This window comes from Polyodon spathula, chromosome 38 (assembly GCF_017654505.1).
Source record: "Polyodon spathula isolate WHYD16114869_AA chromosome 38, ASM1765450v1, whole genome shotgun sequence".
NCBI lineage: Eukaryota > Metazoa > Chordata > Actinopteri > Acipenseriformes > Polyodontidae > Polyodon > Polyodon spathula.
The window spans coordinates 1,160,047-1,173,127 of record NC_054571.1 but is presented as its reverse complement, the minus strand read 5'-3'; the positions used below and the strand labels follow the sequence as shown (position 1 = coordinate 1,173,127).

At 42.8% G+C, this 13,081-nt stretch overlaps 1 protein-coding gene across 2 annotated transcripts in view; it reads left to right on the top strand.

Annotated features, from left to right (window-relative positions):
• Nucleotides 1-10,267, top strand: part of col5a3a (collagen, type V, alpha 3a) — a 112,144-nt gene extending 101,877 nt beyond the window's left edge. For both annotated transcript variants that reach the window (XM_041235632.1, XM_041235633.1), the window contains 9 exons: nucleotides 1,966-2,073; nucleotides 2,981-3,034; nucleotides 4,380-4,415; nucleotides 6,132-6,185; nucleotides 6,631-6,880; nucleotides 7,583-7,695; nucleotides 8,504-8,572; nucleotides 9,152-9,385; nucleotides 10,041-10,267. In XM_041235632.1, the coding sequence (XP_041091566.1) occupies nucleotides 1,966-2,073; nucleotides 2,981-3,034; nucleotides 4,380-4,415; nucleotides 6,132-6,185; nucleotides 6,631-6,880; nucleotides 7,583-7,695; nucleotides 8,504-8,572; nucleotides 9,152-9,385; nucleotides 10,041-10,187 (1,065 nt within the window). In that variant the 3' untranslated portion in view covers nucleotides 10,188-10,267. The remainder of the gene's footprint in view (nucleotides 1-1,965; nucleotides 2,074-2,980; nucleotides 3,035-4,379; nucleotides 4,416-6,131; nucleotides 6,186-6,630; nucleotides 6,881-7,582; nucleotides 7,696-8,503; nucleotides 8,573-9,151; nucleotides 9,386-10,040) is intronic.
• The last annotated feature ends 2,814 nt before the right edge of the window (nucleotides 10,268-13,081 follow it).

The window sequence follows — 13,081 nt, the reverse complement described above, 5'->3', positions numbered from 1 at the left end:
CGATTTAAAATAAGAATGCATGTTTGCTAAAGCATGTGTTTCTTTCAAAACTGCACATTTGACACCTATATAGTGAATAGGGAAAGTTTACTGAAACTGTTTTGCGAGTTTCAGTTACTAAGAGGAAATCCAGGCTCCTGAGCTCTGTGGAGGAGCCATGCTCCATGTTAGTGGCAGCTCAGTGATTGAGTGACACGGTGTTTATAAAGGAAGGGATTGTTTGGGACTCTGACAGTACGTGGATGAAAGGTGCTTTGCAAATGCCAGTTCCGTTCCATTCTGTCCCATTGCACCTCTGACATGCACACAATCTCGCATTCACCCCATGCGCTTCAGCTCCTTAAACCGCATGTGATATAAAGGAGGGGCAGACACAGCAGGACAGATGGGAATAGGGGCAGTTTGTGCGCAGCAGGTAATTGACAATTCAATATGAAAAGAGTTAAGAACAGGAAGAGCCTCTCACTTGTTTTTTTTTCTGACATTTCTGGCATAACAAACTTAGTAGCGGCTGGTTAGGCAATAAATATTCATCTCGAGAAAGGAGCTGTCAGTGTGTATTTGTTACCTGCCCTCTATCTGTCTGCTTCACTGACTTGCAGAAGTATGTGTCTCAAAGGAAAAAGAATCTCTATGACTCTCACTTGTCATCGAGCATGCGAAATGAATGGGTGCATGTTGGTAGAGAAGGCACTTCACCCCCCCTAAGAGAAAGGGGGATTCCTTTCCCCCGAGTGAGGTCAGGGTCCTCCCACCCACCTCCTTCCCTCACGAGGGAGGAGTGGGGAGCTCTCTTTTCCCACGAGGGAGGTCTTGGTCCCGTCCTCACCTACAGTGGTGTCATGTTACCTCCCTTCGAAGTACGTGACTAAAATATATATATATATATATATATATATATATATATATATATATATATATATTATATATATATATATATAAAGTGGTAGTAAGGTCATTTTCTACAAAGGTGGGGGTGGGCCCCCTCCCCCAAATTAAAACAGCAACGTGTTTTTGCGCCTCTGGAAATATAAAATATGAAATCGTGTTGTGAAGTTCCTGGAGATGTACTCGCATCGCAATGTGTTCAATTCAACACCATCGTAAAACAACAAAAAGGAGAACAGCCTGTGCAGGCAGTGCTGCGGAAGAGATCCGAGACTGATTCCTCTGGAGAGGCTGTTAGAAGAGATCACAGGGAGCGCGGCGTCGTCAGATCATGAAGCACGCTTTCAAACCTGGAATGGATGAAACAGGAGTCTTGAGCCATCCCCGCTCTCACTGCTTGCTGCTTGTGTGTACTGCGCGGATGTATTGTTGCAATTTTATTTTCATTTGTTTTGATATGTTTTTTCATTTTGGGGGGGGGGGGGGGGGGGTTGTGCATAAATCTCTATTATTTCCTCTAATTTTTGTACCATTTGAGTAAAGACCTTGATACAGTAAACCTGTCACTGTTCAAATCTGTCAACAAAAATAAATAAATAAATAAATAAAAAAAATATATATATATATATATATATATATATATATATATATATATATATATATATATATATATATAAATATATATCATCATCATCTTCAGCCTTTTTGTTCCACTGCTGGATGAAGGCCTCCCCAAGATTCTTCCACACAAGCCTGTCTGCTGCGTCTCTCATCCACGCTGCTCTGGCGTGTTTCCTAATTTCATCTTGCCATCTTCCTGGAGGTCTTCTTCTTATCGATATATATATATATATATATATATATATATATATATATATATATATATATATATATATATATATATAAGCCTTTAGGTGACTTTCACGCAATTTGATTGGCTCTTGTAATGCTGAAATTTGCATGTTTAGCGGTTAACCACTGTTATATATAAAATGTGTGTAAGTATCATAGCACACAGTGCCACCAGTGGGTGGCTGTTGGAACTGCAGTATTTAATATGTTTCCCTCTCTTCACAGGGCCATGCTGGCTTGATCGGGCTGATCGGCACTCCTGGAGAGCAGGGTGAGAAGGGAGACCGGGGGATGCCCGGGAGCCAGGGAGCACAGGGACCCAAAGGAGACGGGGTCAGTGGTGCCACCATACTGCGGACAGTGCACAGTAGATAGCAGCGTGCATGCAAATATATCAACAGGATCGATCTGCTGAGAGGCAGCATCCCCTAGCTGCCCCACACTTAAAGGGCATTGATAGTTTTCACAAATACCGTTTTATATCTCCTTCACCGATTATTTTAACTTTTTGTTAGAAATTTTGAAGTTTGTGTAACAATGAAACAGATAGGAATCTTAATGTGGTACAATTACGCACACAGTGACTGAAGGGGATACATATACATAAAGCAGTAACTATAGAACTATGGGCAATTGGGATTTATGCAAATATCAGAATCACAAGAGCCAATCCAACCATGTGAAAATCGTCAAAAGACTTCTGCATTCACAGCCTTTTGAGTCAAAGCACAGTATCTGCAAACATGTTTTGCCCTCTTTGGGGATAAATCAGTGCAGCGTAACTGTACCTTTACTAGTGAAAATGCAGGTGTGTGTGTGTGTGTGTATATATATATATAGCGACTTACAGAGACTAGGGTGTGTGAACTATGCATCAGCTGCAGAGTCACTTAAAACAACATCTCACCCCAAAGACAGAGCACAATGGGGTTACATGACTTGCTCAGGGTCACATGTGCAGAGAGTCAGTGAGTGAGGCGGGATTTGAACCGGGGACCTCCTGGTTACAAGCCCTTTTCTTTAAGCACCAGACAGCACAGCCTCCTACAGTACACAGCTGAAGCAGGAATTATTCAATTGTATGTAGCTGACATCTTTCCAATGGCTGTAATCGCGCCAGTAGCAGGGGTCAATGACAGCAATGCACAGGTACATGTGGTGTGTTAACCCTTCGTGCGGCGTGGCCCAGCTTGCCCCATGGGTCCTGCTGTGTCTGATTGTGCTGTTCTTGTTTCTGCAGGGTGTGGTCGGTCCCCTGGGTCCCCTTGGTCCCCCAGGACCTCCAGGTCTACCAGTAAGTGAAACGCTCTGATAATAACCTTCCTCTTTCCTGCCAAGCCCAAGCTCTCACTGTCTTACAAGCCTAACAGCTGCTTCAGTCTCATTTCGTGGTTTTCTTCAATTCGCTATACAGTCATTTACACTTAAGATGTCAGATCTTAACAGGCACGGACGCTGCAGCAATAACTCGCTTCCACCCTGCCTCCACACTGCAAGGCTCAGGAGCTGCAATAGGGAAGTATTACTATTGAAGAGAAAGCAAAGAGGTGGGATTGATAAAGAAAGCACTGTGTCTGAACGTCTGCGGAAATGAATAGCAAGAAACGGAGAATAAAGATTCAGGACTTTAACTAATAAACATCTATCACAACTAATAGCTTCCAGCCCTTCAGCCAAATTCCTTGAGCCCAAATTCCTTGAGTTGTTTATATATATATATATATATATATATATATATACAATTCTGTATATAATGGTCAGTCCTTAACATATTGCACATGTATTGTGTGTCAGCTGAAGCCAAATCTTTCCGGCTCTACAATTCTGTATTTAAAAATCATACATGACGCTTCAGCTACTGAACGCGACTGAAATGTGAAAGAGTTCAGAGCGGTTATCTTTCTGAGAAGCAATTAGCATATTTTACATTCATTTGCATAATTACAATAGGAGGTGCACCGGCACGCCGTTCTAACTGACGTGCCCCGGCAGAATGTGCAGTTGTTTCTGTAGCATGGTAGATGTTGCAGGAACGTTGTCAGCAACGGCAGTATAAAGGACTTGGAACAAATATTGCACAGTGGTCCGGGCGTGGCAGTCCTGTAGTCTGGTGACTGACATGGTACTGCATTGGATGACCAGTGCACGCCAGTACAGGGCTTCTCAAACCCGGTCCTCGGGACCCCAGTGTCTTCTGGTTTTCAGACCAACTAAGCTCTCAATTACTTAACCATACCCCTTAATCGAGCTAATCATGTGCTTAATTAGAGCTTTGTAAAATTCTCAGCTGCTTAAAAGTTGCAGAGTTCAAAGTTACTTACACAATTATATAGTTAACTTGAAATCTCTGTTTTAAGAGCTGAAAATAATTTTTAAAATGGCCTGATTTAAGGGTTTAGTTAAGTAATTGAGAGCTCTGTTGGAACGAAAACCAGGACTGGGTTTGAGAAGCCTTGCACTAGTGTGTACCACTGGCATGTCAAAGTATGCACAAGTTCTGCCACTCCACACATTTAAAATAACCACGGACATGTGTGTGTGTGTGTGTGTGTGTGTGTGTGTGTGTGTGTGTGTGTGTGTGTGTGTGTGCTCTTGAATCATTTTTTATTGAGTTGTAATGATGGCTTCATTTCTAACAGGGTCCACTTGGTCAGAAGGGATCTAAAGGAGAATCCGTAAGTAATCCTCCCTCTTCTCTTGTTTCTCAGTTCACTGGGGTACAGTAGGTCTATGGAGGACACACCATGAGCATTCTGTAGTTATTCCACCAATCAGCATGAAAGAATAATTCCCAGCCATCCCCGTCTAACAGTTTCCGATAGTAAAAGCACAGCAAAGTGTAAAGCACAGCGAAAGAAAGCATAGGTAGGCATTGCAAAGAATAGCAAGGTATGGTAAAGCTTATTAACAACCATAGCAAACCAGCGTAAACTAGGATAAAATCACACTATAACCCTGGGAAAAGCAGGATAAAAATGCAAAAACACTGCAGTAAACTTTTATAAGAGTCAGGGGTTAAAGAACTACAGGTCTCCTTGGATTAAACGCTGAACTCGGAGAACTACTTTCCTTGGATCAGGCTCTGTATCTGCTTGAAGCAATGTGGCATAATCTGGAACAGTGTGATTCGCCCGGTCATTCCGTTGTTGGTCTCCTGTGCAGGACAAGATTCCAAAATGAGATCCGTTATAGAAAATATTCACGCAGCAGCATTGAATATGAAAAAGTTGTTCAACACTAGATCATAGCAAAGTGTAGTAAAGCACAGCTACGGCATGGTAAGGCCCAGGGGGATATGGTAAAGCATATTAGAAATGCACAGCATAGCCGTGAGTAAAGCATGGAAAAAATGCAGAATTACTGTGCTGATTTACAAGGACAAATAGGTGAGCAATTCATCTGTGTGATGTTGCTACGATGGAAATTGAATTTGATTCAAGATCTTAATAATGTAAGGATGGATTTGAATTGAAGCCAGCGGTGTAAATACACGCTGTCTTGAGTGGTCTTGCAAGTGAAACGGTCATCACGCAGCTGAAGTTTAATGTGTTTGGGTATTAAACTCCTTCACAGTATTTATGATAGCTGGAGCGAAGATCTGCCAACTTACAACACTTCAGAAATGTTAACGGTTTAATTAAGTGGCTTTAAGCTTGCAGGGTTTGTAAGTTCTGAGAGCCTTGTTGGATTGATCTGAAACTCTTTATTCTGATATTGAATGGTGCAGGAATGACCCAGTCACGGCTGAAGGATTTTATAGCAAATCTTACCCCTAAAACGTACACAGAGAGTAACGCTGTGCTCAGCTATCGCAAGAAGTTCAGCATGTGAGACTCAAGGTTATATGAGCCATGCTCTTGGTTGGCCTGCCCTTGAGTGGGGATGGAGATTCTTTGCAGATGAATATAGAATACTCAAAGCCTGCTTGGGCAGGGAGGGCTGTAAAACCAGGGAAAGGAACATGCTGTCTGCCTGCTAGCAGAGCTCCCTGTGTAAGGCAGGAAATTGCAGGAACAGTCCAGACAGGGATGGGGTGGCGCTAACGGTGCCCCAGGGCTAGTCCAGGTGAAGAAATCTAGTGTTACGGTTTATTGCTCAGAAGAGCTACCCAACATTCTAGTATATTGAACCCACCTTTATTAAGGGAAAGTGTGTTTGAAAACAAACGGTAGAGGTATGTATAGGTTTTTGATGCCATGTTGTGCGAGATACAGTGTGTACACATATATATATATATATATATATATATATATATAAATCACAAGGTAGGGCAGGTCAGGTCATGAGAGATGCAGCTATTGTAAGGCAATCCTTTTAGGTGCTGTTCTTAGCGGTTTTCTACAGTTTTCGACTACAGTAGAACGACGAACTTGACCGTCTTTATGTTCCAGGGAGCCACTGGTCAGAGAGGAGACACAGGCCCAGTTGGACCCCCGGGACTTCCTGTAAGTATCTGTCTCCTTGTCCACTGTAACCTCCTTCTGCTGCAAGTGGTAGCATGAGTGTACGCTGTGGAATAATAATGTGATACGCATTCGGGTGTCAAATGTAAACTTGCACAGCCCTTTGATGCAGTTTAACAAAGTTCAGCTGTTCTGCCCCATATTTAAATAATATATTTAAAGGGGGGAATTCATGAGGGACTAAACACTGTAGATAGCTATACTGTGCATTAACCTGTAGTCAACAGCCATCGTGCTTACTAGATTAGATCATTCTGTATTGCTTATTAAATGGGACAAACTGTTTTAGACTATAACTGCTCTGTTTGATGTCTCTCTCTCTCTCTCTCTCTCTCTCTCTCTCTCTCTCTGTCTCTCTCTCTCTCTCTCTCTCTCTCTCTGTCTCTCTCTCTCTCTCTGTCTGTCTCTGTCTCTGTCTCTGTCTCAGGGCCCCCCGGCTGAGATGACCGAGCCCCTCCCAGTCCAGGGCACAGGGAAGAGGAGACGACACTCGGAGACCGTGCAGGGGGACCAGCCCGAGGACGTGAGCGACACCGTGGACGGCATGGAGGAGGTCTTTGCCTCCCTCAACTCCATGAAGTCAGAGGTGGAGCAGATGAGGAAGCCTCTGGGCACCTTTGAGAGCCCCGCCCGCACCTGCAAGGAGCTGCACATGTGCCAGCCCCACTTCAGAGACGGTGCGTTAAACACCAGCCAGACCCGCAGTGCAGCCGGAATGATCATTAAGTGAACTCTGTGGATTGTTTCATAGTCACTGTTATCTGTGTCTTATGCTGAGCTAAGACGGGCCACGGGAATGTACAGCGGTGGCCAAAAGTTTAGCATCGGCTCGAATTTTAGGATTGAGACATAATCAACAAACTACATGAATATAATTTAGATTTTTTTTTTAACATCATGTAATCAAAAGAAAATACAAAATTGCCGGAAGCCACAGTAGCAGTCCAGTATTTCATGTTCGATTTCGAAAACGTCACATGTTTCAAATGGTCAGCTGTTCACTAAGTACATGGAAAACTACAAAGCGGTCTGCAATGCAATAGGTTAACATAAAATTAAATCAGCAGGTTTCGTTTCGACTTTATGAAGGAAAATTAGTTCGTTCTGTAGTGATGCAAAACTTCTGGCCATAGCTTTATTAGTTTACAAGCATGCTGTTTTGAGTTCTCTCATCTATACTGCAAAAGCAGTCCTCAGCACTGATGCCTTCCCCTGCACCTGTATGTAACTCTTGTGTTGTGCTAATAGTTTGTCATTAGGTTTTTGAAGCGGGTGGATCAGTAATTCATTGCAAATTGAGGTCTTCGGGATGTTTTACGACTCTGCTTAACAAATGTTATCCTCTGATCCCTAAACTCCTGTATTGGCTGATTTCACAGGAGATTACTGGATTGATCCAAACCAAGGATGCCACAGAGATTCCTTCAAGGTGTTCTGCAACTTCACTGCGGAAGGAGAAACCTGTCTCTTCCCAGACAAGAAATCGGAAGCTGTAAGTAAACGGCAGTGCTGCATGCGTTCCCATTGAAACAGACTGTCTTTAAATAACAACCCAGTCCCAATGCATCCCAACACTGTTCCAATTAGCGGCGTAACGAGACACCAATGTCACAATATGACACGTATCACGACAAGCAGATTGCGATGCAACATGCATCACGATACATGCAGCATTCCTGATGGGCTACTTGTATGATGCACTGCAAGGTCAAATGGTCATTTTAAAGATGGACCATTTTGTTAAAAGACAAAAATGTAACGAGATAGAGTATGTATCCATACAAACTATAAAGTGCACTTATTCTTCATTCAACAACGGCTTGGTGACCTACAGTGAGCTCTGTTGTGTTTGGTCTTGTATCACGATGCAAGCGATACACAGCTCTATTACGACACTAAACACCGCGTAAAGAAAGGATCCCAAATCATTACACCCCTGATGCTAATATGTGTTATTGTTTTTGTAATATCTTGAGAACCGGTAACCCAATTGTGAAGAAACCTGATAAAGACATTCCTTTGTCCAGGTTCTTGGATATATCTTGATTTGGACTTGTGTGTGAGTTCTGGCATAACGAAGAGGCTGTTTCTTTAGGTTGCACAAAAACGACGAGAATTAGCACGTGCCTATTTTATTTACAAAAAGCAAATACAGGTTTTAATCTCGGAACCCATTTCTCTGTTTTCGATGATGCGCAGGCATGCGTTACAACACGCTGTTCTACATGCTGCGTGGTTGCTAATACTTCCCGCATCTCGTTCAAGCTGTTAACCGTGTGCTTCCTCCCTTTCTTGAACAGGTTAAGCTCGCCTCGTGGAACAAAGAGAAGCAAGGAAGCTGGTTTAGTGATTTTAAACGCGGTAAAAAGGTAAGCAGCAGTGAGCCTGAGAAATAAACTCGCACAGAAATACCACTTCCCACGTGATCAAGTATCGAGGTTGCACCACAGGCGTTTACAAAAGCTGGGCACTGCATGCAATCCATGTCACTTGCAGGAGATGTTCTTCTGCTGTTGGCACAATGTCCTTGTTTGCTGGAACCTTCCTGTAGGCACGAATCTGACCGTTTCATGCACAGATTCAAACTACATTTTGGATTCTTGTGAATCTACAGCCGTGGCCACAAGTTTTGCATCACCTAGAATTTTAGGATTGAGATGTAAAACTACATGAACGTAATTTAGGTATTTTATTTAATATCATGTAATCAGAGAAACTACAAAATGATATTGCACAAATCTACCGGAAGCCATAATAGTAGTCAGTCAGCCCAGTAGGGTATCAGCTTGTATTGAACAAACCCTTGTCTGGTATTCTACAGAAAGGAGTACACCTGCCATTATACATTAGCTGTATATCGTGATGGGTCTCTCATAAGCAGAGACACCCATATGCCTTTACCCTTAATTTGTTGCCGTGCTTTTTGAACTTCTGTTTCCTGTCTCCAGTTCTACTACATCGACTCTGACGGGAATCCGGTCCAGGTGGTCCAGATGACCTTCCTGAAACTGCTGAGCGCCACGGCACGCCAGACCTTCACCTACAACTGCCAGAAATCCATCGGCTGGTATGACTCTACCTCCAACAGCCACGACAAGTCCCTGCGCTTCCTGGGGGCCAACGACGAGGAGCTGTCCTATGCCAAGACGCCCTTCATGAGGGCACTCTACGACGGCTGTGAGGCAAGCTTACACTCTTTGGTTCCAGCACGTTCTCCTGTTGGTGCTGTCCCCTGTTTTAGCTTATAGAAGGGTTCTGAATTGGCAACGCTAGAGACCGAGATAGAGAGAGAGGAGTCCTCTCTGGATATCCAAAAAGCAGGGGTAGCACAGGGAGGGGGTAGTTCAGTCTCCATGCCTCAAGCCTGCCCTGGACTGGAGGGAGCACCCTTTCTCTTAGGGGGTGAGGGAGGGAGGGAGCAGTTCAGTCTCTGTGCCTCAAGCCTGCCCTGGACTGGATGGAGCACCCATTCTCTTTTAGGGGGGGTGAGGGAGGGAGCAGTTGAGTCTCCATGCCTCAAGCCTGCCTTGGATTGGAGGGGGCACCCTTTCTCTTTTAGGGGAGTGAGGGAGGGAGCAGTTGAGTCTCCATGCCTCAAGCCTGCCCTGGACTGGAGGGAGCACTCTTTCTCCTCAGGGGGTGGTGGGTAGTACAGTCCCCAAGTCGATCCAATCCCTGGCCTACCGGTGTCAGTCTTACTTAATTCTGTGATGTTGTTTTTTTTTGGGGGGTTTTGTTTTGTTTCATTTTTGTTTAGCAGAGTACAATCTACAGATTTTTGTTGAGAACAACAAACCTATTTAGTTATTTGTTTGTTTTCTTTTCTTTTCTTTGTAGTCACGGAAAAGTAACGAAAAAACGATTCTGGAAATCGACTCTGTGAAAGTTGAGGTGCTTCCCATCAAAGACGTGGCGGTTTCAGATTTCGGGCAGTCGAGCCAGAAGTTCGGGTTTGAGGTCGGGCCCGTGTGCTTCAACGGCTAAACCGAAGAAAAGGAAAAGAAACAAACAAACAAAAAAACTGTTCTGTTCCGCGATTGCCTCAAGCAATACAGTATTTATATATCGATATTTTTATTTGATTGCTTTTTTTTTTTTTTAATTTGTGGTGGGTTTGTGGTTCATGTTTTTTTTTTTTTTAATTCCCAAATACAAAAGCTGTCACCCCAGCGAGGTTGTTGTCATGTGACTTGGAACAACCAAACAAGCTTCCTTAAATTCGTGCCTTGAAGAAATGATGTGATTGGACAATGTCTGCTGCCTTGTGATCTAAAGGCCTTCCTTAATGGGAAACTCAAACAGACGCCAATGGTCCATGTTAGCCGCTTATTCCACGTAGAAGTTTTTTTGCTCCTCAGTTTTTTGGTTTTTTTTGGAAATGAATAGTGTTAACTTTACTGTGGAGCAAATGCTTTTTGTGTGTTTAAGGTACATCCAGAGGGCTACACACTGTACACTATTGCAAACGTTTGTGTTGCAATGCAATCCCTGCACAGATTTCCTACGCAGCTTGGGCGAACCACAGAATCGAGCAATCCGATTGGCCCAGGTGTCTAGGGTGTATTATCCAATCAGGAATTGAAGCGATTCCAATTTTGCAAGCTGGTACCGTCGCTGAATATGATGCCTAGGTTGTACATTGGTCTCCTGTTTTTTTAAAAAAAGGGAAAATGTAGTTTCATGTTGCTTCATGGGTCTGTTTGTACTGTACTTTAAATATCAAGTTGTTCATTTTTCGGGGGTTTTGTTATTTTTCCTCAACAATGGTGCTAATTTTTTTTCCTTTTTTTGATAAAATAACGTTTTTTGAGCATTGGAATAACAGTGTGTTTCTTTTTATTTTTTTTTATTTTTTTTTATTATTTTACAAAAGCCAGTCGGAGAGGAGGTTCAAAAGAAGCGAACTCGGAAATTTCACGATCCTCTTCTCCTTCGGTTTTCTGTGTCACTGCTTTTGTGTTTTGTCAATTGAGAAAGCCGTGTTGGACCTTACCTCAAAGTGCTTCACCCTACCAATGTTATTGATGCTTCATGTTAAGTGAAAACCAAGCCTATGTGTGTACATAGTTATTAATATTGTGCTGGCATTATTAAATATCGTACTTGCATTTGATATGTGTGACGCAGTCTATGGTTGGGCTGCTAAATTTGTTGTAGACTACTAATTTCGTAAGTTGACCAACTAAGTGCAGGACCATGCCATGCCAAGCACATTGTCTCCAACAGACCCTGCTGTTGATGCAGCAATCATTAAATACAATGCAAGCATTGTGCATAATAATATTAACTGCTCTGCCATTTAGTCAGTGCATGGCGCAAGCACTGCTGTTTTTGGCTAGGTCAGTTTCTGGAGCTTGGATTGATTTGCCATACTGAGATTTGCTGTTACTGTAATGTGCCTTTTAACTACCTGCACTGAAGAGGTGAAACTACTCATTGATGCAGAACCTGGACACATGACCTGTTATGAAATATGCATAACCACTGTGCAGATTCCACCCGCCTTGAATAATGAATTTATGAGACACCTGATAAATGCATAGGTGTTTATTGAGGTGCGACTGTGGGTTGAAATATCCTTGAGTAAACTGTTAAAAGCCTTATTGCACATCTTGATATGTGTTGCGCTGTGAGCTGCAGAAGATGATGTCTGTAATCATAAGGCACTGTTCCACTTCTATTCCCAGCTCAGCCCGGCTCTCCCAGTTTTTCTGTGCTTGCTTTCCATTGTATAGCGTATCCATGGTACCAATTTTATATACTGTACAGTGCTTCATTTAAAGCTGTCACTTGAATAAAAACATGTATTTGTACAAAATTTAAATAAAAATAATCTTTATTAAAAGTTCAGTGTTATTGTTGGGGACTGGGGATGTCATAAAGCCAGCGATTGATAAGAATCGGGCATGGCGGTTTCTTCTGCCACTTGCCGCTTATCACAAGGAAGGAAAATGCAAGCATGTGGGGCATTTACAAGTTCATGCAGTAAATGGAGTCAGTTTAGCTGTATTTCGATTGAATTAACACATTATTGACTGGCTATGTATCAGTGCTTAGTTATATGAAGCAGGACCAGTACCGTCCCTTTTGGCATTAACAGGCCCGTCATCCGCATATTGTTTCCCCAAAATTTAAAGTTCCGGTTCGCGACATCGCCAGACAGCACTGCTTCCATTAACTACATAAACAATCCTATTCAAATATGATTCCAGAATATCTTTCAGACAGGTTGCTATACTAAAAGTATGAACAAACTGGAAGAACTGAATGGTAAAACAACCACGAATATATGATTGTAACGTCTAGTTAAACTTTGCCAAGAACATGAGAGAGACGGTTCAGTGGCTGTGCAGCAGTCAAAAGGTTTTTTTGTTCTTTTTTTTTTTTGTTAGTTTGTTAGTGACAGATGTTAAAAGCACAAATAAGAAGCATGTTTAAAAATTGTCACAGTTGTAAAACTATTTTGAATCCGGGTCCTGATTCTGAGCTTTGGAAATCCAGTCCCCCTTGTGAAGCACCGCTGGTATAGATAATGCAGTCTCGAGCAAGTGGGACAGTGTAGAGGGCACACCTTTGTAAGGGGGTTAAGGTGCTTGCTTTGGGACTGAGAGGAAGCCAGTTAAGCCCCTAACTATTGTGGTACTCTAACTCAGCTCAGCTACAACATTAGGAAGCGTGACTCTCTTCAGTGCGCAAACTTGCGATTCCCACCCAGATGTTAAGAAGTTAATTGAAAATGGCATTGAGTTAGAGTGAGCCTCTTTCTCTTTTACTGCTTGCCAAATGGTGTAAATGTGTTCTTCAATTAAAGGTGTTGGGAGGGGAAAAAAGCGACCTCCTTTCCCTGTGGACTTTTTTTCTTAACATCAGTGATCACT